At 41.7% G+C, this 24,205-nt stretch overlaps 1 protein-coding gene across 4 annotated transcripts in view; it reads left to right on the top strand.

The window, feature by feature from the left end:
- The window catches only part of EPC1 (enhancer of polycomb homolog 1), a 112,180-nt gene that overhangs the window by 21,648 nt on the left and 66,327 nt on the right, over positions 1-24,205 (top strand). The window contains exon 1 of one of the 4 annotated variants that reach the window (XM_054436372.2): positions 10,415-10,981. The exons of 2 other annotated variants lie outside the window; for them this stretch is intronic. In XM_054436372.2, the coding sequence (XP_054292347.1) occupies positions 10,829-10,981 (153 nt within the window). In that variant the 5' untranslated portion in view covers positions 10,415-10,828. Of the gene's footprint in view, positions 1-10,414; positions 10,982-24,205 lie in introns of those variants that run through there. One more of the 4 variants, XM_054436373.2, reaches the window with a different exon arrangement.

The following is a 24,205-nucleotide window of genomic DNA, read 5'->3' as shown; positions in this document are numbered from 1 at the left end:
AGGAGGACTGCTTGAGGTCAGGGGTTCAAGATCAGCCTAGCCAACGCAGCAAGACCCTGTCTCTAGAAAAAAATTAAAAAATTATCCAGGCATGGTGGCAAGCACCTGTAGTCCCAGCTACTGAAGGCTGAGGCAGAAGGATCACTTGAATCCAGGAGTCTGAGGCTGCAGTGAGCCGTGATAGCACAACTGCACAGCAGCCTGGGCCACAAAGCAAGATCCTGTGTCAAAATAACAACAAAACTAACAAACAAAACCAGAAAAGACCAGAAGAAACAGAAACACAAAGTGTTAACCTTATTATAAATAAATCGAAACAAAAAATATTATCTCGTTCCAATATACATGCTGCTGCAGTGCAACTGTCTTATTTTTTGGCTTATGCGTCTCGTGTTTGGGAAACCAAATTCAGAAGAAATCTTAAGATCTGGATGTGGCTTTTACCTGTGTCAGTAATTCATGTAGAGAAGTCAGGTAGGTCTTTGGTTTCCAAGCTTCTACAACTTTAACTCTGGAAGATACGTCATGTACTCTGTTCTCACTTGGGAGGTGCTGAGGATGATAGCTACTCTGTGTCCCTGGCTATGTCCTGAAGCGTAACTGATTTTTGACTTCAAAGTGGTCTCATTCTTGTGAACAAGTACTTAAACAATGATTATAGGAGGGTACTGGGAAATCACTTTTTTGGAGGCTTTGGTAAATCTTTTTTTTTTTTTTTTTTTTTTTTTTTTGAGACGGAGTCTTGCTCTGTCGCCCAGGCTAGAGTGCAGTGGCGCGTTCTCTGCTCACTGCAAGCTCCGCCTCTCGGGTTCACGCCATTCTCCTGCCTCAGCCTCCCGAGTAGCTGGAACTACAGGCGCCCGCCACCACGCCCGGCTAATTTTTTGTATTTTTAGTAGAGACAGGATTTCACCGTGTTAGCCAGGTTGGTCTCGATCTCCTGACCTCGTGATCCACCCGCCTCGGCCTCCCAAAGTGCTGGGATTACAGGCGTGAGCCACTGCGCCCGGCGGTAAATGTTTAATCAACGTGAACAGGCACCACTAGGCCTATAAGTCTTCCAATTCACAGCTCAGTGCACAGAGTCTATTTTCCTCCCACGGTGTCCTAAAGAAATTGGGTTTACTGTGACCTCCTCATTCTTTTTGATTCTCCTCGTTGATCTCCTCCTTGAAACACTGACCTCATCTGGCTTGTCTCCAGGCTTCTCCCAGCCTCTCCCTCTGTTCTTGTCCTGGGTATCTTCTAAATGTTGGTATTCCCCAGAGCTCCATTCTCTATGCTCCTCTCTCACTCTGTGGGTGAGTCTTCACACCAAGAATCCCACTCCATGGGCTTCCAGTCATTCACTTTCCCTTCCCTGCTCTGAAAGGGAAGGGGAACTAGATTCACAGTGCTTACCTAAGCAATTGGCACAATGTTACTCAAGGTATCATGGAGAAGAATGAATATAGTGAAAGATAAAACATTTTATTTCACTAATCATAATTTATTAGATAATAATTCTGTACCCCAAGTTTCAGTAAGAAAACAGAATTTCCTTCCTCGTGTTATAAAAGCAAAAGCAATTCATGATATTTTCTCTCTCAAAGCCCTTCTTCCCTGACAGTCTTTGTCTACCACCTACTAATAAATTGTACTTAAACGTTCCAACATATGTTTCTACTTCATTAACAATTTTTCTCATTCCTCTAAATTTTGTTCCTTCACCCATCATGTACCATCTGTGCCATACTGATTTGTATGTGCATTACTTAGTAAAACTAATGCTTAAGTAGTCTATCTACTCAAAAGTGTAAGGCACTGGCTGGGTGCAGTGGCTTACGCCTGTAATCCCAGCACTTTGGGAGGCCGAAGCAGGCAGATCACCTGAGGTCTGGAGTTCAAGACCAGCCTCGCCAACATGGTGAAACCCTGGCTCTACTAAAAATACAAAAATTAGCTGGGCGTGGTGGCGCACGCCTGTAGTCCCAGCTACTCGGGAGGCTGAGGCAGGAGAATGGCTTGAACTCAGGAGGTGGAGGTTGCAGCCAAGATCATACCACTGCACTCTAGCCTGGTCAACTCTGTCTTAAAAAAAAAAAAAAAAAAAAAGGGTAAGACACTAAAGGTAGTATGTTCTCTCTTGTTTTTGTCTTTCTACCACTTATAACCTTGCAGCAATGCCTGGCCTACACATAGTAATCTGCCAGTATGTGCCAGTCAATGGGTTTAATGGGTTGACAGTAATTTAACATAATCCAGTTTAGATAAATACCACCAAATATTTCTAAAATGTGTATGGTTTAATTTGTACATTTTTCTAAGATAAGACTTTTATTCTGAGAAATTAATTGTTGGGATGAGACATGGAAGAGACTACTGAATAGTTCCTCTGCTAAGTAGTAAATTATTATTTTTCAAGTTCAGTTTCTCAACAGTTTCCTGTTCACGCCTCCCACCACTTCTCCAACTGCAACTAGTAGTATCCTCCTTAAAATGCTGTCATAGAGGTATCAACTGCTTGCCAGCACAGTGAAGAAAAGATCAGATGATTTACAGAAATGGTCCCCAGCCTTTTTGGCACCAGGGACTAGTTTCATGGGAGACAACTTTTCTATGGATCCAGGGGGAGGGGGTGCTTTGAGGATGATTCAAGCGCATTACATTTATTGTGCACTTTATTTCTATTATTATTACATTGTAATATATAATGAAACAGTTCTACAACTCACCATAATGTAGAATCAGTGGGAGCCCTGAGCTTGTTTTCCTGCAGCTAGACGGTCCTATGTGGGGACAGTGATGGGAGGCAGTGACAGATCATCAGGCATTAGATTCTCATAAGGAACATGCAACCTAGATCACTCAATGTGCAGCTCAGAATAGGGCTTGAGGTCCTATGAGAATCTAATGCTGGGTGAAGCTTGGGTGGTAATGTGGGCACTAGGGATTGGCTGTAAACACAGATGAAGCTTTGCTGGTTCGCCTGCCACCCACTTCTGTGCTGTGTGGCCATTTACACATTACACATTTACAATAAATGTGTAAATCCCAATACATTTACACATTTATTGTGTAAATCCTAAGGTTATAGAAAACCTAAACCTTAGGATTTACACAATAAATGTGTAAAGACATTCTATTTAGATTACATAGAAAATCTAAAATGTATTGTGTGACATCTTTTTTAAATCCCAATACTGCTGCAACTACAATTCTCAGATAGTCCCATTTGTTTAAATCACGCATTTTCTTTTCTTTTCTTTTCTTTCTTTTTTTTTTTTTTTTTTTTTTTTTGAGGCAGAGTCTCACTCTGTCGCCCAGGCTGGAGTGCAGTGGCACAATCTTGGCTCACTGCAAGCTCTGCCTCCTGGGTCCACGCCATTCTCCTACCTCAGCCTCCCAAGTAGCTGGGACTACAGGTGCCCACCACCATGCCCAGCTAATTTTTTGTATTGAATCATGCATTTTTCATTTCTTTTTTGTTGTTGTTGTTGAACTTCATATTGAAGATAAAGTTAAACTGAAATAACTTTGAGTCCATCCTGCTACTGTTTGCTAAGATTGATAATTTGCCCTTTATTCTCTTAAGGTACAGATATATTGTTTCTAAATATATTCTGAATGATTTTATTTTATGTGAAACATAGTTCTTAAAGATTATGTACAGAACTCCATGCACAAATTACTCAGTAAGGAAATCAGTAGTTCAGATATTGTTTCTGTGACACCTTAGTAAATATATTGAAAGACAACTGTAATATTTTCTTTCCAACGTTTCCTAGACGAAAAAAACAACATACCATAAAGGGCTTCCAGTGTTTGTTTACCTAAATGTTATGGTGGAAGAATTGTTTGCAGTCATTTCTTTATGTAGCTTATTATGAAAGTAAAAAGCAGGAAGTTAAGAGAAATGATTAGAAATGATTACTTCAAGTGATAATGTATTCAGTATTCATACTTTTGCAGAATGCTTTAAATTATTGCACTACATCACTTTTTAATGTAGAGATCACTGTGCATTTACACGGTTTAAAAACATTAATTTCACATTTTCCCAATTAAATACAAATACAGTACCTCACTTTATTATTAGTCCTGTGAGGATATAGAGACCATATCTTGTTTATTATTGTTTCTCCAACACAAACTGTTTTCCCTTAGCTCTTAGTAAACATTCAATAAATATTTGTTGAATGCTTGAAGAAATGAGGAATCCGGACTCCTGCTACCAAAACTAGTATTATGATTTTTAATCTTGTTGTCCCATCAAAGAGAGTTTAACTCTTTGCATCACTGTCCATTCTGGCTGTCATTCCTTCCTGCCTGCTTCAGAAAAAGACAGCCCTAAAATTAACCCATTTAAATGATACTTTGCTTTTAGTATACAAACATGCCCACATCTCTCCTACTTTCAAAAACAATGAAACCCTTGACTTCAAATAGCTACCCCTTTCTCTTTCTCTTTGCCCTTCATTACCAACCCTCTTAAACATCTCTGTCTTCAATTCTAGTTCTCTCCGCATTTCACTTCAATCTGGGACTGCACTCTGGAATCAGATACCAGGAATTTCTTTTTTTGCTTTTTTTTTTTTTTTTTTTTTTGAGATGAAGTTGTGCTCTTGTTGCCCAGGCTGGAGTGCGATGGCACGATCTTGGCTCACTGCAACCTTCGCCTCCTGGGTTCAAGGTATTCTTCTGCCTCAGCCTCCTGAGTAGCTGGGATTACGGGCATGCACCACCACGCCCAGCTAATTTTATATTTTTAGTAGAGACAGGGTTTCTCCATGTTGGTCAGGCTGGTCTTGTACTCCTCACCTCAGGTAATCCATCCGCTTCGGCCTCCCAAAGTGCTGAGATTACAGGTGTGAGCCACTGTGTCTGGCCGGATAGACACTAGGGATACTCAGCACTGCCTTTTACCAGCTTCGTGGCCATAAGCCACTCACACAACCTCTCTAAACCCAACAGGACATACCTAACAGGGCTGTCATGAAAATTGAGATAACGCATTTAAAGTATTTCTGCATCACCTGGTACATACTAGGTGTTCCATAAATGGTAGCTATTCTTCCTGTTGACTGAAAGCATAATAGGAGCTCAGAGATGAGAAAGACTGGGGTAGGCTTATTTTGCATTTACCTAACTGCTCACCGATGCTTCAGATTAGGAAATTAGGGCCCAGAGAGTTTAAGTAGTCAATGTTTCATGGGGGAGGTGATATTTGAGTTGGATTTTGAAGGATAATAACAATATCTTACATCTATTGAGGGTTCACTGTAGGCCAGGGATGATTCTAAGTGCTTTACATGGTTTGTTTTACTTAGTGTTCGAAACATTCCTGTGAAATAGGATTTTGGTAGACAGTCTGAGGCAGGACAGGGAGGACAGACTGAAAAGAATCAATATGGCTGGGCCAGGCGCAGTGGCTCACGCCTGTAATCCCAGCACTTTGGGAAGCTGAGGTGGGTGGATCATGAGGTCAGGAGATAGAGACCATCCAGGCTAACACAGTGAAACCCCATCTCTACTAAAAATAAAAAAAAAAATTAGCCGGGCGTGGTGGCAGGTGCCTGTAGTCCCAGCTACTCAGGAGGCTGAGGCAGAAGAATGGCGTGAACCTGGGAGGCGGAGGTTGCAGTGAGCCAAGATCGTGCCACTGCACTCCAGCCTGGGCGACAGAGCGAGACTCCATCTCAAAAAAAAAAAAAAAAAAAAATCAATAAGGCTGGGCATGATGGTTCACGTCTGTCATCCCAGCACTTTGGGAGGACGAGGCGGGTGGATCACCTGAGATCAGGAGTTTGAGATCAGCCTGGCCAACATACGGTGAAACCCTGTCCTTACTAAAAAAAAATACAAAAATTAGCCGGGCGTGATGGCACATGCTTGTAATCCCAGCTACTTGTGAAGCTGAGGTAGGAGAATCACTTGAATCCAGGAGGTGGAGGTTGCAGTGAGACGAGATCACGCCACTGCACTCCAGCCTGGGCAACAGAGCAAGACTCCATCTCTCAAAATAAAATAAATAAATAAATAATCAAAAGAATGAATAAAAACCTGGAGGCAGGAAAGACACGCTGATTTTTTTTTTTCTTTTTTTAAGATGGAGTTTCGCTCTTATTGCCCAGCCTGGAGTGCAATGGCGCAATCTTGGCTCACTGCAACCTCCGCCTCCCGGGTTAAAGTGATTCTCCTGCCTCAGCCTCCTGAGTAGCTGGGATTACAGGCGTGCACCACCATGCCCGGCTAATTTTTTGTATTTTTAGTAGAGATAGGGTTTCATCATGTTGGCCAGTCTGGTCGCGAACTCCTGACCCCAGGTGATCCACTCTCCTCGGCCTCCCAAAGTACTGGGATTATAGGCATGAGCCACCGCACCCAGCCGACATGCTGATTTTTGAAGATGGTGATGAGACTGCTAGCTAGAGTGAAAAGCTTGTCTTAAGCAATAATGACAAACGATGTTGGACAGAGTGGGGCAAAATTATAGGAGGTCTTAACAACCAAACACTCCAAAATTTGGCTTTATCTAATGGGCAAAACAAAGAGCAGTTATAAAGATATGACTTAGGGAAGGGAGGATACAGAATGAAGTAGAGTTTTTGGCACACTGACTTGGTGACATGCATTGTGAGGCCCCAGGGACCCACAGCCTCTGCTTCCACTTTTGGTTACCACTAGCCACCAACAGAAGAGTACCAGCACAGTTTCCTATAAAGTGAGAGCTTTAAAAAGGTTTATTGAGGGAATGAGTAAATAAAGGATGGACTGAATAAATAAAGGATGAATGGGAGGCTGTTTCTGGGGTGAAGTGATCAAAGTTGGGACTATGTTTAAGGCAATGGAAGTGGAAATCGGGAAGTAAATCCCAGAAACAACTTCAAAGAAGAAGTCATAAGACTTGGATACATACCGAACATAAACTACTATTTAGAGCTGTATTTCAAATGTATTAGTTACCACAGAATGCAGTGTCAGAGCAGTTGCCTTTGGCATATTCTAAGTTTTTGTTAAGTAGAAATTCTGTATTTGGAACAGAAATCACATTTTTTGTGCTATTATATGTAATGATTATTACCATGAAAACTCATGTCTCTTTACTTTCTACTCCTACTCCATCCACCCAAGTTCTTACCAGTTTTACCTCCTAATTGGATTGTTGTTGGGGTCTCCTACTGAACTCCGGCCAAATAAACCTCTCATCCTCAATCATACCTGACAGTTGCCGCCTCTCACCCTTTTGTTCATACAGTTGCGCTCCCCCATGAATGTTCTTTCTTCTATAATAGCATTTCATTCCCATGAGCAGTTGGAAACTTAGCCATCCTTCAGAATCAGATCGCATGCTGCTTCTCCATGCTGTCTGATCAACCCATATGGGACCTACTACTCTCTTTTCTGAACTCCCATAGCCACTGCATTTCATTATACTGCCTTGCCACTTGGGTAACTGGGTATCCATTTGCCAGTGTTTTATTTGTATCCCCTACAATGACAGTACTGTGTGTTACCTGGTTATCCAATACATATTTGTGACATCAAACTATCTTAAATACTCCAAATCCCTTCCCAAACAAGAGTTTCCCTCTGCCGTTAGGGTATTCAGCTTTGCCCTAGCATACATTGTTTGCAACATCGAGAATTTCACATCACTTTTGTTGGGGATACTTAGAAAAAGAAGGAATTTTAAGTTGAGAACAGACAAGAATTGTTAAAGTGAAAGTACAGGATTAACCATTTTTTCAAGGAATCTTTTGGACAGATAAAAGTATCTAGGGAAAACTAAGCCTGAACCTTTACTGCTGCCTTCCTGTCCCTTAAGGTGAAGAAAAGTGAACTGCATAAGAAAGAGGCATGGGTCCGAACGCAGTGGCTCACACCTGTAATCCCAGCACTTTAGGAGGCCGAGGTGGGAGGACTGCTTGAGGTCAGGAGCTCAGGAGCAGCCTGGGCAACAGAGGGAGGCCCTGTCTTTAGAAAAAATTTAGAAATTAGCAGGGTATGGTGGCATGTACCTTTAGTCCCAGCTACTGATGGCTGAGGCAGGAGGATCACTTGAGCCCAGGAGTTCAAGGCTGCAGTAAGCCACGATAACAACACTGAACTCAGGCCTGGGAGATAGAGACACTGTCTCTAAAAAACAACAATTTCAAAAAATGGTTTTTTTTGTTTGTTTGTTTTAATTTTATAAAAGAGGCTTGGGACTCCAGCCTTTGAGTCCTTGGGAACCCAGAAGGACCTGAGCATTGGAAATCCACAGCATTGAGGAGATGGATAAAGGAATGTTGAGAAAAAGGTGTCTCTTAGCAGGCATATAATATTATCTGCCAAAAGGCAAGCTGAATCTGTAAGCTTATCTCTGAATTTGCCATGGAGGGTGATTTTAGACTTTCTAGAGAATAAGAAATTTTTTGTACTCCACCCATTATTACTAATACAGGATGAGGAAATAGTTATTTTTTTGTTTACTGTTATTTTAAAGAGGGTAGAAATAATTCATTTCCTTGGTTCACTCTTGACTTACTCTATTTTGTTCTTAAAATCTTAGGCTCCTCAATCATGAATTCTACTGCTAGGACTTTCAGGAACCTAATGTTGTAGGCTGGAGAGGGCTGTTAGAATAATATTCAGCCAGTATTTTCGGAACTGTTAAACCTGGCTAAACAGGTGTCATTCCACAGTGAAGTTGGCAATTCTTGAGGCTCCCAGAAAGTGACTGCTATCTAATGACTCAGCCTGTGGACACGTCGCTGCCGTTGTCTTAAAATACCTTTCTCCCCTTCATTTTTACTTTTTTTGCAAAGTTAACCCACACTTATCCTACATAATTTTACCCAGATATCATCTCTTCCAAAGAGTCTTCCCTTGCTACTTCATTAGAGCTACTCTCCTGGGTTGGGCGCCACTCTTGCCCCTTCCCACAGCGGCCTGGGCTTTCACCATAACTTAGCTCGCCGTGTGGCAGTTGCCATTCGCGGGTCCTTCTCCCCACTGTGTAAGCTCCTCCAGGAGCCCTGTGGGTGCCAAGCTGACTTGGAAGGCTATGAGGGCTCAATACACACACTCAATACTCATTGAATGGATAAATGCACGGTCTCTGTATGGGAAATGCGGGTGAACGTCCTTCTGCCTCATTTAAGTGAGCTGCCAATATCGGAGTTTTAGAATAATTTTGGAGAACTGCAATCCGCCCTGTTTTCTCCCTACCCCACGGGAGCTGGCTAAACCAGCCTGGAGGCTAGCAGTTCGCCTGTGTGCCCTAAGCTAGTGACAGCTCATATCAAGCCCAGTATTTAAGGAGCGTGATTACTTTTACTATGTAGATGTAGCCCCCAGGGAGAAAAGCAGACTCACAAACATTTTTGTATCTTGTTGCAAAAGATACAAAATTGTGCACCAAGATACAAATTGAAACTCGAATTGAAATTTGGCTGCCAATTTATTAAACCCACCCCAACAATCTTCCCTATTAAAAAACAACAACAACAACAACAACAACAACAACGAAGAGATCTCAGGATACCCATTTTCATGTGTAATATAAACCGATGCCACCCATTTATCATATCCATCTAAATCTAATAATTCAGCTTTTTGTTTGTTTGGCGGGAGTACGACAGGTCTTTATATGATTCAATGTTACAAAGTTTTTCAGAGGACAAATGATAAAAGTGTGAACCCACGGCTATGATGAAGCCGCAGTTTCTTTTGAGTACAAAATCATGAGCTAGATATAAAGAACTGGCTTTAAATTCTGAAGCAGATCTTGCTTTTAAATGTTACAGTGCTGGGTAATAATTTCCTTTGCTTCAGTTACTATTTAAAAAGTAAATATGTGTAGATAAAAATGCAGGATTTAAAAAAATCTACTTTGTAGAATAGGATACCTATCATTTATATTAAGCCCAATGCGTGGGAAACGGATCAGTGACTTGATGCGGTGCCTATAAAATATTATAATCCAAAGTTGCATTAGGACATAAAAATAACTGCTGATAAAAGTTTACTCAAAGTAGCATCTGCCCCTAATTCAGTTTGTATTTTTATCGTAAAGACCTAAGGCGCCGCGGGAACTAGGCTGTGCGTTCGCCCCCAGCGGCAGACGGCGGCGCGCGGCGCCTCTGGAGCGCCCATCCGAAGCCCCGCGGGGGCGGCCGCTAGCGAGCACCCCCCAGAGGTCCGAGCCCTCCGAGCCCCAGGTGCCCGGGGCCCGAGCCCCGCCTGCCACTCTCCCCAGCTGCCTTTCCAAACGCCGGCGTGCTGGTGGAGAGAGTTTTCCCGCAACTTGTTCGCCCGTGAGAAAGCGGCGCCGGGAGGGAGCAAGCGTGAGAAAGTGAGCGTGTGCGCTGCCGCAGAGCACTACCCAAGAGCCGGCGCCCGGTGTCCGAGCGCCCAGTCCACCCTGTCCGCCCCTGGACCCGCGAAGGGCGGGGGCCCGAGCAACCAGGCGCGGGAAGCGAGGCCGGCGGGTGCCGGGGGTTGGCGGGACGCGCGCTCCGTGCCGGCGCCGGCCTCGAGCCCGCGCTCCCTCCCCCCGCCCGCGTGCCCGCGCCGCTGCGCGATGCAGTGTGGGGAATGGCTGGGGTTGGCTGAAGAGCGCACAGTGGAGTTTTAATGTCCGCCATGTTGGCCATGGCGTATTGAAGAGAGCGAGCGAGAGAGGAGCGGAGCGGCACAGCCTCCCACCCTCCCGGCTGGTGTTATTGCCCGGACGGCGGGCTCTGCGCTCCGCCCCTCAAGTCCCCGGCAGCGGTTGGCGAGTGGGGACCGAACCCCCGGTTCTCCATGATCCCGCTGGCCGGGGCCGTTTCCCCAGAGCGGAGAGGTATCTGCTGCGCCTGAGATGAGTAAACTGTCGTTTCGGGCGCGGGCGCTAGACGCCTCGAAGCCGCTGCCGGTTTTCCGCTGTGAGGATCTGCCCGACCTGCACGAATACGCCTCGATAAACAGGGCCGTGCCGCAGATGCCCACCGGAATGGAGAAGGAAGAGGAGTCGGTACGTGTTAACTCCCCTGTCCGACCCACCGTCAGGCCCGCTCTCTCTGCTGCCTGCGGCGGCGGCGGAGCAGCAAACCCACACAAAATGGCCGCCATCTTCTCTTCGCCGCCGACTCTCAGTAGCCGGCCGGGCCTATACCCCGCCTCCCCCGGCCTCGACCCCCGGCCGCCGCGGCCCGGCGGGGCCCCTTGTAAGGCCACCCGCTGACCCCGGCCACTTGTACCCGGGTCCCGTGGAGTTCGGGGGCCCGAAAGGCACAAAGGGGTCACGTGACGAAGCTGCCGGCAGCCATTTTGTGTCTTAGTTCTTGGGTTGGGCCTTGTGCATCCGGAGAGGGGAACGGGCTGGGTGGCTGTGGGGGTGCGGCGAGTCGGGAGCCGTGGAGGACCCGCCTGCAGGCCTCTCCGTGGGCCGCTGGGTGGCGCTCTAGGGCCACTGCGGCCCGCGCGCCGCTGCCCGGGCCGGGAGCGCAGGTTCTGTGCACAGTCGGGGAATTTGATTGCCCCATGGCCTGGGAAGCTTGTTGGGAATTTGATTGCCCCATGGCCTGGGAAGCTTGTTGGGCTCAGTGCAGCCCCCACGTGGAGCCTCAGAGGGGCGTGTCATGTTGCCTGCGGCTCTATGAGGCTTTTCTCCCCCCTCTGCAAGGAAATGTCGAGGGTGCAGCGTGTTTGCCTGGACGACTTACTTTTCTAGAAGATGAGACTTAACTCTCAGTGTCCTCTTTCTGGGACGTTTGCATCCATCCCTCTCCAGAGCTAGTTGGTCGGAGGATAATAACCGCTATCCCTGACTTTTTCTGTGATCCTTGCGAATATCTTGCAGATTTGTTTGGAGTACCTCTCTCTTCCGAAGCCTGTAACCTTACCTATTTGTAAAATAAATTTAAGTTCTCCTGCTTTCTGGTATCTCAACATAGGGGGAGAAAAGACCCAATTTAAGTAACTGTTAACAGATCTAAATTTCGAAGGAGGATCCTTTCTTATTCAAAACCGAACTAAAACTAAGTGACTTGATTCACAGAAATCTTAATATTGAGATGTCTAAATTGGATGGGTTTCAGCATGTAAATGACTGTTGACAACTAATAGACATTTTACCATCGCTGTGGCTTTACCTTGTTGTGGAAGTTGGGTTCGGACACCAGGATAATAGAATCTTCCTCTCATTTCCCCCAGATCCTTGACAGTATAACTTGATGACTTCTAATCCTAAGGAATTGCATACCTTGGTTTTCAGGTACAGCCATTTAAACAGGGTGCAGTGTATTGACAGTTCAAGGAAGTCCAGGAGTCGCGTGGATTTGTGTGCTACAATTTTGTTGTGGAAAATTGTACTGTAATACTTCTCTTGGTACTGTAAGAATTTTTAATGTAGAAATTATGCTCTGTAATGTTATTTTTGGAAATAAAACTGTTTAAACTCTTTGGGTTGTTTAACCTTTTAAAGTAAAATAGCTGTGACAGTGGAATGTTACTTTTGAGAGTAGTGTCTTAAATCTAACTTTACAGATAAGCCAAGTGTATGTAGTAGCTGAGATTGTCTAGTTGGGCACTGACTTTCAGCACATTGTCTTATGAGACACTACCTCTTAATTTATTTTACTTGTATCACCTTTAGAGTAGCATGGTGCTATTTGTTTATTTTTTAATAAGTGATTTGTTTTTAAAAATTAAAGTACTTGTGACTGCAGAATCTTGTCTTTTGGTTTTATTTTTATTTCTGTTTATAAGTTTTACAGATAATACTTTAAAGTAGTGGGGTGTTGGTTTTACCTTGCCCTGGAAATTAATTTGTAGTTCTTGTTTAGCAGCCAAGGAAGGGGAAAGCCTTGATTAAAGCAAGACAGTACTACAGTACACTTTAGACTTTAGTTAAGTCTTGCTTCTGTGAATACTTTGGACAGTCCCAAGAGTTACAACCTAAAGTCAGAGCTGAGCTCAATGAAGTATCAGTGCTTGTTAAATTTTACGGGTAATTTTTATTCGCTGAAATAATTTAGATTTTTTTTTTCTTTTCTTTTCTGAGATGGAGTCTCACCCTGTTGCCCAGGCCGGAGTGCAGTGGCACCACCTCGGCTCACTGCAACCCTCCGCCTCCCGAGTTTAAGTGATTCTCCTTCCTCAGCCTCCCCAGTAGCTGGGATTATAGGCACTTGCCACCGCGCCCGGCCAATTTTTGTAGTTTTAATAGAGACGGGGTTTTGCCATGTTGACCAGGCTGGTTTTGAACTCCTGACCTCAGGTGATCCGCCCGCCTCGGCCTCCCAAAGTGCTGGGATTACAGGCATGAGCCACCGCGCCCGGCCAATTTTGACATTTTATACTGCAGTGGCTATCAATAGTTTGTAACATGTGGAGTCCCTAATTTTGAAACACAGGGATTTTTTTTTCTTCAGATTGCCTTTTCCCATTATCTGTTTAGAATTTTTCACTTCACATCCAACTAAAGCTATGTATGAGGAGAGAAGCATAAGACCTGAAGAATAGATACTGAACCTAATGGAAGAATGTAAAAAGTACCCGGTAAGCAAGCTGCTTTACAGTCCTGTGGTTCATGCTGTTAGTGGTAGGCTGTGTAAATCATAATATTGAAAGTAGTGTGTTATGCAGTGTTGAAAAGGTATATTAAACATAAAGGTAATTGAATTCTGGATTCACCGTAGAAAAACAAACTTTTTGATGATTTGCGGAAGCATTTTGTACTTCTAATAAAGAGGAAGGGTTAAAGCAAACTTCGGCCTTTAACTGACACATTAGTTATTTGTTATCTTCTTAGGTCACTGTAACCTAGAACTTGAATTGACTGTCTTAGAAAAAAAAGTATGTTGTAGTCCTATGTTGGTCCTGAAAGGTGAGGACAGTTTTTTTATACACCACCTCATTAAAGCATTTTATTGATCAAAATAATCTGCAGAATTGTCATGTGAAATACACCTAGTAATTGTTATGTTGTTTCTGGATATACTTGACAGAAATCCAGGTCTTTTAACATTGGGAAAATAAGTATTATTTGTGTATTCCCATTTAACCAGTTTTAATACTATGAGCTGCACACAAGGGCCTAACGAGGCAGACGTTTTAAGAAACAACTTTAAGTAGAAGCCCTTACACCCCCCCTCCCAAAAATAATCTGGAGGCAAAAAATGTTACTGAATTTATCTATTTTTAAATTATTGTTTTAGTACTGAAAAAGTAACTTCAGATTGTGATAAATTGAAGGATTTGACTGGGTCAAAGATGTTAGAGATTAAATGCGAATTCGCAGAATGTAATGCATCGAAATTTGCTAAGTCTGAAAGTAACAGATTGGCAGGATGCTGTGGCTCACGCCTGTAATCCCAGCACTTTGGGAGGCCGAGGCGGGTGGATCACCTGAGGTCAGGAGTTCGAGACCAGCCTGGCAAACATGGTGAAACCCTGTCTCTACTAAAAATACAAAAATTAGCCAGCCGTGATGGCAGCTGCCTGTAATCCCAGCTATTCAGGAGGCTGAGGTAGGAGAATCACTTGAACCCGGGAGACGGAAGTTGCAGAGAGCTGAGATCGCCCCACTGCACTCACAACCTGTGCAACAAGAGCGAAACTCTGTTTCAGAAAAAATAATTTAATTAAAAATAAAAATAAAGTAACGGATGATGAAAACTATATTTGATGAAGTACAGATGTGACTTAAATCACAGCGAAATAATAGACTTTCAGCTCTGAGATAATTGAGTCCCTTTGGGGTTTAAAAAAAGATAAAAGTTTAAACAAGTGCTTGGTTGGTGCGGGGCATATGTCCTATTATGAATATTTTACAATGTTAACTTAAAGATTATAATTTAATTATCTTTATAATCTTAAATCTTGTGCTACGGCTTCACATTCTATTGAAAGGTTAAACTTACCAAATGGATTAATACTATCACATCTTTTTATTAAAATTGACTCATTTGATTAAAATTGGAGCTTTATGTTGTTATGGAAACATCACTTTTAAAAAGTCGATTTTAAAATGAGGTTTAGCAAAATGGAGCTACTGTTCCATAGTAGTTTAACTTTTCATTGGGTTGTCTAGGGTGCATTGTTCTATTTATGAAGGGGTGGCAACTTAACCTTTCCTCTCCTGTTACCTAGACTGGTTTGGGTAGGATATTTGGTGTAATTAAGATGTTAATGATGTTTTCACATTGATACTACCCTACAGTCACCTTTGAAACTGTTACAAGTAGGATCTAACCACCATAATCCAGCACCTTGGTTCTATAGGATTCTAACAGGACAGGATAGTCTATATACTCCCACCTTTTCTGTATTAGTGGCACAATATACATTGTTACTAAGCCCAAGTTAAGAACTATTTATAAGAAGTGGATGGGAGTTGTTTGTTTTTAATTATGGGGAAATGGGAAATATGTACATATCCTTGATATGAGAAAAAAATGGTTACTACATTTCCAAAACTTGGTAATAAAAACCTAGTTTAAATTTAAATCACTTTGAAAGAAACCAAGAGTCTCCTTCTTTAACCTTTAATATTTTAAACCAATATTTTTAGTCCCTTTATCTGGAACTGTAAAGATCAATCTAGATTTCTCCTCCACTGTCTTGGAAGTGAAGAGAAATACATGAAATCTCAATTATAGTAGAGGCAAAGTTTAACAAACTAATTACAGATAGTTTGAATTAGAAAATAATTGAGAGTATGGGGATTTTTGCATTAGATTACAATTACTTCGGATAAAATCAAAGAGAATTAATAATAAAATGTTTCAGCTTTCTATACTGTCCAAAGATATTTTTGCATAAAGTTGCTAAGCTAGGGTTCTGAGGGTTATGTGGAAATAATTCTGGAAGTGATGAATTCCCACCATATGCCTACAAAATGTTAGAATATATTTTTCTAGGGAGAAGGTTCACACTTGTCATCAATTTCTCAAAGTATTGGTAATGGGCTGGGGCAGAAAGCCCAGGGTTAAGATCAGCTGTTCCATAAATTTCAAACTGAGTCATTTTGGTTTTATCTCAGTTTGTCAGTTACTAAATAGACTTAGTCGAAGGAGGATAATTGAAAAAGGACAGGCAGTCCAGGAAAAGACTAAGGATTCTTGAATACAGAAGGGACCTTTTGAACACTTACATGCCTACTCACCTGAAATGTTAGTGTTAACTTTTGTTTCAGTATACCATTTGAATGTGTTTATGTATCTAATGGCATTTTGTGGGTGCTTTTCATGATCAGCAATGGCATTTGTACTGAATTACATTTTTTCTGTTAATAGGACTTAAAAGTACTGTCTGCAGTGTAGCTTAAATTTTGTAAACGAGAGAAAAAGTTCTGCATAAAGGTTCATGAATGTGTGGGCAGGATTAAATATACCAACCAATCCTGTTAAAAATGGCTGGGTTTTAGTTTTATATTTTGCGTTCTACTATGTCATGGTATGTACTGGTAGTAATGGTAGAAACATAGAATCTATACACACACACACACACACACACACACACACAGAGAGAGAGAGAGACGTGTCCATGTTTTAAAGCACTTAGTAATGGCAAGAGTTCTTTTTATGTATATAAAGATGTGATTTCTGATTTCATTTATTACTCAGTTTTCTTGAAAAGTTAAGGATGCTTAATTGTTAACAGCAGTTAGTTAAAAGCAGAAGATAGCATTTTAAGGGAGCAATAATACCACGGAATTAATCGTATCATTTGTGATTGTACTTCTTAGAAGAAGAGAATGCACAAGGAAATGAGAATTTTATATTGTAATTCAGGAATAAAATGAATTGAGTGTGTCTAAGGGCAAAAGTGATAATGAAAGTATGACATACTTTCAGAGACAGAAGTAGAGTATGTATTTTACTTTTAAAGTAGACTTTTGGAACAGTAAAGTGTGACTTGCGTTGATATAATAACTTTTTGATAAGAACAAACCAAATTATGAGAAATCAATGAGAAGACAAGGAATTCAAATGTTTTAAACAACTTGCTAGAATTGCTTTTTTTTTTTTGAGTCAAAGTCTTGCTCTGCCACCCAGGCTGGAGAGCAGTGACACGATCATAGCTCACTGCAGCTGCAGCCTCAACCTCCCTAGCTCAAGCAGTCCTCTCACCTCAGCCTTACAAGTAGCTGAGACTACAGGTACACACCACCCCGCCTAATTTTTTGTATTTTTTTTTTTTTTAGAGATGCACCATGTTGCCCGGGCTGTTCTCAAATTCCTGGGCTCAAGTGATCCACCCACCTTGGTCTCCCAAAGTGCTGAGATTATAGGCGAGATAATTGCTTTTAATTTATTGATGCTAACTGTTGGCTTCAACACATTTATAAACTGCAGCAAATCTTTCTTGATTAGGTTTATTAAATCCTGTAATAATAGCTGGTGATTTTGAGTTCTTACAGTATTTTAAGTATAGTGGACACTCAACTTTGCACCTTTAAATACATGAAGTGAATTCCATCTACCAACCCTGCTGTTAATAGGTATATGAAAAACAAAAGCAAACTTGGCTGTATTTATTACATCTACTGTAATATGTTATCTGAGGTGTGGCTTTGATCAATGCAGATACAATCAGTTCTTTAAAAGATAAAGCCCTCTCTCAAGTATTTGTTGTAATGGAGGTTATCTTTAAAGTTTTGGTTCAGTTTTTGGATATGTGTTGTGATAATCACTTGCTGAATTGCAAAGCAGATTATTTAAGCAAATCGTTTTGGTTGAATTTCCCTCAGTATAGCAAGTACTGACTGAAGAAATTGGTTGTGACCTTAGAGTGAATCTAGGGGCAAACATGACCTGAGGTTTAAAATGTCCTGTGAATGATTTAATATAGGTTCTAATCTTTTTATATATTGGGATGAACTGTTTTGATAATGTAGCAATTGTATATCCTCTGAGTATCCAAATAGCAATTGTGTATCCTAAGGAAACTTTTCCTACCTTGATTTTGTATCCATTGACAAGTCACTTAACATCACTGAAAGAACTTTAGTCTCTGCATTTCTTAAGTCTTCTGAGCTACCTTACAAAATAGCTCTGAGGAGTGAATAAGGCAGTGTATGTAAAACCACATACAGATGAATTTCATTATTACCAAACACTAATAGAATTTTTAGAATGGCCTTGCTTTTTGTTCTCAGAAGATACTTAACATTATATTTTGTATTTGGGATTGTCTGACATAAAAGTGTTAGATGTATTTTGTGTCCTTAGAGAGTTGTATGATATGATTGTGAAAAACTATGTATTTTAACTTAGGTTGTTGTTATTATTATTATTGAGACAGAGTAACAGTGCACTCTTTCACCCAGGCTGGAGTGCAGTGGCATGATCTCGGCTCATTGCCACCTCCACCTCCCGGATTCAAGTGATTCTCGTGCCTCAGCCTCCTGAGTAGCTGGGACTACAGGTGTGTGCCACCATGTCCAGCTAATTTAGGTAATTATTAATAGGAAAAAGCATCAAACTAGGAGTTACTAGACTTAAAGCCTTACTCTAGCCTCTACCTCTGCTTCCACATGCCCCAGGTTTTGACTGTAAGATGCAGTAGGCCTATGGTAGTTTCCTGTTGTAATGAGAATATTCTGTTGCCATTATATTTAAATCTGTTTCCAAAAGGATTTTATGTGTTTAGAGAATAGTCATTAAATCTTGAGTTAATCTCATTTGCATATTATGTAAACATAATTTGCATGGAAGTAAAGGTGCATGGATAGTTGGTTCCAATTTAAGAAGGGTCAAGTTCTAAAAGCCAGTCTCTAAAGGATTTAAAGATATAATTGGATGCAGTAGTCAGAAAACAACTTTTATTGTCATGAGAATTTGAGATTACAGCCAGAATTTATTATTATTATTATTATTATTATTTTTTTTATTTATTTTTTTTTTTTGAGACAAGGTCTCCCTCTGTTGCCCAGGCTGGAGTGTAGTGGTGTGATCTCGGCTCATTGCAGCCTCAGCCTCCTGGGCTCAAGCCTCCTCCCACCTCAGCCTCCTGAGTAGCTGAAACTCCAGGAGGATGCCACCATATGTTCTTATGTGGCAGTGGAACAAGATACTACAGAATTTTAGTTGGAGAAGGATACTTTTCTTTGGGTAGGTGGTTAGGAAACATGTGGCCTGAAACTTGAGTGGTGAGAATGAGCCATGGGAAGATCTGCATGAGGAACATTCCAGAGAGACCTACAGGTGCACAGAGCCTGAGCTGCAACAGGAGGCCATTGTACTCAGAGCAGAGTGAGCAGAGGATCGGAGATTAGGAGATGAGGACACATATGTACTCGGGATCCAGATCAGGAAGGGATTGTTAGGCTACCATGAGAAGTTTTGACTGTGTTGAAATGAAGTAAGCTATTAGCGAGTTTAAGGGAGTGACATGGTCTGATTTAATGGTTTTTCAAGATTATTCTGGCTACCATGTGGAGAATGAGACATACTGGGCAAGAGTGATGATGGTGGCTTTAAGTAGGGTTGGTACTAGTGGAAATGAAGAGAAATGGATGGATTTGAGATATATTTTGAGGAGCCAGAACCAACAGAACTTGCTGGTAGATTTGAATGTACTAGATGGAGAGAGAATCCGAGGATGAACCTCCAATTTGAGCAGCTGGATAGATGAGTGGGCCTCTTACAGAGAAGGGACAATTAGGGGTGGGGGATGTAGAAGGGATGGACTTGTTCAGTTTGAAATGTGCCTCTTTTGTCCTAATTGGATGTGTGAGAATATATACATTAGAGCAGTTTGGCTAGAAGTGTACAATTTGGAAGTCATGAGTTGGTGCTATAAATCTGAGAGTCTTCAGCTTATGAATCGCATAGAATGCTGTGCTCTGGCACTCAGAGGAGGAGCTAATGAAAAGATTTTCTTCATTTTTAGAATAAAAGCATCTCAAGAAGGAAAGACATTGGTTAACTGTGTCCACTGAGAAGATGAAAGTATGGGAAAGTAATTTAATTAGATGTGTGCCATCGGCATGTTTTGGTGGAGTGGTGAGAAGGAAAGCCCAGCTGGAGCAGAAGAAATAATAGAAGATGAAAAAGGGGACATAGCAAGTATAGTCAACTCTTTGGAATAGCTCTGCTATGAAAGAGAGAAAAAAACAGGGCTGGAGTAGCTGGAGGAGGCTCCCAGATCAGCAAATGATTTCTTTTAAAAATTAGTTACAAAGTTCCATCAGGCACAAATGAAAGAAACAAATGAAGCTGAGCCCTAGATTGACCCACTTCACTGCCTTGAGAATTTTCAGATTGCAGCACAGGGAGGAGAAATCCCAAACAGGCGTGGCAGCTCCTTCAGTTGAGGAAACAGAATTCAGAGTGTGGGGAGGCCTAAGTGACTTCGGAGCAGAGTACCAGGGCTGCACAGAAAAAGAGCTCCAGATATTCACAGGGTGTCCCTTCGAGTGTCTAGCTGAAAACTGATCTGATTGTGTCCATGAGGAACTTCCAAGTCTAGGGAAAAGCAACAGGAAAGAACGAACAGTTTGGGAAGCTCATAGGGCCGAGATTGTGCTACATTCCCACTAACCAGAATGGAAAGGCCTCAATACACAGCGTATCAAGTAGAACCCTCAGAAGGGTTATTGTCTCAGTAGTGAGGCTGAGGCCAGATTAGTTCTAAAGACTGTTCTGGACTTGCTCTAACGAAGATTGAGCACTAGCCTCAAAAGAATCAAACTAAATTTCAAGTAACTTGATTGTGCCCCAGAACAAAGGCCAAAAATGTTTAAAGGAATATTAAAAGATCCTGCAACATAAAGCTCAGTGTTCAGCATCCAATAAAAAATTATCAGGCATTCAAAGAAGCTGGGAAATATGGCCCATAATTAGGGAAAAAATTAACAGAGACATAGAAATAACCCAGGTAATCAAATTAGATTAAAATGTTAAAGCTACAAATAAAAGCAAGAATTACTAGAACTAGTAGAATTATTTCATTTAAAAAGTATGAAATAATCCCATCCTCTCTCCTACTCGAGGACTTCACTCCTAATAACTATTTTATGTCTCTCCTGGATCCATTTAATGGAGATATTACTAATTACAACAGGAACTTTTTTTTTCCTTTGTGAAAGGAAGGCAGATAAACGAGAAAAGATGCATGTCAGTCATTAAGAGTTGGTTATGACAGGATAAGGTAGTTTATCCTATGGTTGTATTTTCTCTATGAGATATGAGTGAGGTCATCACCTCAAGAGTGAGGGAGAACCTTCAGAGATGAGGTAGGTATAGGAAAGCTAACTTAGTAGAAAAATGTAAAAGGATTGATAGACTTGCTGAGGGCTCAATATTTGTGATCATTTAAAGTGAGACCAGTCAGCTCACTTGGGCAGTAGCATTCACTTGAGTTCCAGCACAAAGTAGGTAGATAGGGTTTGTCAGGGGTCAATGTTTGGCCAGTAAGTAGAAAGGAGGGATGAAGGCATTAAAAATTAGGTAGTAGGCCGGGCACGGTGGCTCACATCTGTAATCCCAGCACTTTGGGAGGCCGAGGCGGGTAGATCACGAGCTCAGGAGTTCGAGACCAGCCTGGCCAACATGGTGAAACCCAGTCTCTACTAAAAATAACAAAAATTAACTGGACATGGTGGCAGATGCCTGTAATCCCTGCTACTCCAGAGGCTGATGCAGGAAAATTGCTTGAACCTGGGAGGTGGGGGTTGCAGTGAGCCGAGATCGTGCCATTGCGCTCCAGCCTGGACAATAAGAGCAAAATTCCATCTCAAAAAAAAAAAAAAAGGTAATAGATTGTCATGATGGACCATGGAATCTAAGCTGGGTAAGCAGGGAAAGAAGACATCCGGGAGCTGATGAATAGTAGAAAAGTGGTAGGACTTAACTGGGATGGAAGGCTCTGTAGAATTGATTTGTTACAGTGGGAGTGCTTGAGTGAGTGAAACCAAGTCAGGAGGGTGGTGGCTAAAGAGGGACATGCTTGAGTTTAAACTTCAGAGGTGGCACAATTATTAGTGAAGGCAAAATCTAGAGTATAACCATAGGAGTGATGGCTGAGATGGAGTAGAGGAAAAGATCAGCGTGGGCGAGGTGGTCATGCTATTTCATCATTATCCATGTAAATTCTGTCATTAAAAATGATGCCAGAAGAGTGCTAGTTGAGAAAACAGCACTGTGACTGTGACTTAAAGAGTGTATATGACAGCTTTAGGGAGAGAGTGATGCTGTGAACTTCTGAGCGGTTGTGTTTTTTTGAAGGGACAACAAAGAAGAAATGGGGTAGAACTGGCAATGGGAAGCAAGGAGAGTGGGTGTGTATGCCATCCACAAGTCTGTGGCATATGGGAAAATAAACAGCTTCTGCTTGAAAGGGCAATGGGGAATATTGTTTCTGGAATACACTGCCAGGCTTCAGTTAGGGCAAGATGAGGGAACACTGAAAGAAGTTGAGAATGAATATAAAGAAGAGTTTGCTGATACATCTTTAGTCTAGACAACAGAGTGGAAGATTTTGAGACAGTTGGGAAGGGTGGAAGATTGGGACAGATTAGGAGATACTGAGATTAGAATGGTGATGAGAGCCAGGGTGGTACTGTTATGTCTTGGACTTTGTTGGTAATGGTTACAAAGAATGATGGGATTTTCCAGCCAACCTCAAGTGAGCAAACAATACGAGATAACCCTCCTGCTAGATATTCTAAACTGTAGAGGACCATTCTTGCAGTTAGAAGTGGTATGATAGCCTCAAGGAAGGGCAGCTCCACTAAGTAGAAAGTGATGACCCCTTGAACTCCAAGGAGTACCTATCATTCCTGCTGCACAGTTGTATAAATATCTTCACAATGAAGGATTTTTGTACAGCACGGTTGTTTCAGGGCTCAGAAAATGGACCTTTAAGGGTTGTATTGAATATCTCAGACTTCTCCTTCCTTTGCAGTGGTTCTCAACAAGGGCTATATCATTCTCCCACCCTGTAGACATTCTGGAAATTTATGGGGGTGCTTTGGATAGTCAGTTATTGGGAGATGCTGTTGATATTAATTAAAAATAAGAGGGGGCGTAGTAATGACATAAACCCCACCTTACAAAACAGTCTCACAAGATGACTTTTGACTATCCCAGAGAACATTCCAGCAGATAAAATTACAATTTATAAATTATCTGAGTCTAGGACCTAATTTCATTTTAGATGTGAAGTGTACAGTTTTAATATACAGTAAATTTTCCAGAAAAGCAGCTAGTGTATAAAGTAAGAAGATGTTGTACTTTTTTTGTTCAGAACTTCTGCAGGAGTTCTTATTGTTTGAAAGTCACTTCATTGATGTCGCCATTTGTGGTATTTGAGTCAATAGCATATACCTGTATAAAGTGTGATTTTTTTTTTTTTTTTTTTTTTTAGCTGTTATATTCAAAAGTCTTATCCTATCACAGCTCAAACTCTAGAATCTCATCTGAGTTAGATTCAGATACAGTTGGGACTTCTTGGATGTTCCTTAAGTACAGTTTCTCAAGTACAATTCCTGCTGACATGTAAAGCCAAAGCGATATGTTACCTGGTTCTCATCCTTCCTCCAGACACTTGCCCAATATACAGTATTGGGTCAGGCTTAAGATAACCTCTATAAAACATTTCTATCAAAGCGGGGTGCGGGGAGGGGTGCCAAGAGACAGTAGGCACAAGGGAATCCCTGGTCTGTAACAATTCTGAAATCCAATCAGTCAATCCTTGGGTGGGTCTCAATTCCTAGGTGTAATTCACCCCTGCTCTCAGCTTTGCCCTTTGGGCATGTGGTTCTTTCTCCGCAGTCACCTTTCTCCATGAAAGGTAGTACGTTTGTTTGCAACTGACTAGTTTTCTTAACTTGCTTTCTACCACAATTTGGGGCCTCTGAAGGCTTCATTTTCCATTTGTTGTCTCTTTCAGTTCAAACTGGCAGTGTTTCACCATATGTAAGTATTTTTTAAAACTTTGTGCATCTTTTGTGAATCCTTTTGGGGTCAATCTATTAGTTGAAAATCATATGCACAAAATTATTTGAGATACGCCCGTTACTACCTTGAACTTCTACTGAGAGACAACACCCTTCTCCTCTTAAAGCCTTATTGTCTGACTGAGATATACTGTGAAGTGCAAAATTCTAGCAGGGCTTTTGTCTGACATAGTAGTATTCTGAGGTACTGTCTTTGGTATTTCTGAGCTCTTAACAGAAGATTTTATAGTTACTCCCGTGGCTTAGTTTTTAGATCGTGTTTTTCTGGCAGTGCCCTGGATTTGATCT

This window comes from Pongo pygmaeus, chromosome 8, assembly GCF_028885625.2.
Source record: "Pongo pygmaeus isolate AG05252 chromosome 8, NHGRI_mPonPyg2-v2.0_pri, whole genome shotgun sequence".
Classification (NCBI taxonomy): domain Eukaryota; kingdom Metazoa; phylum Chordata; class Mammalia; order Primates; family Hominidae; genus Pongo; species Pongo pygmaeus.
This window is presented reverse-complemented; position numbering and strand designations above follow the sequence as displayed.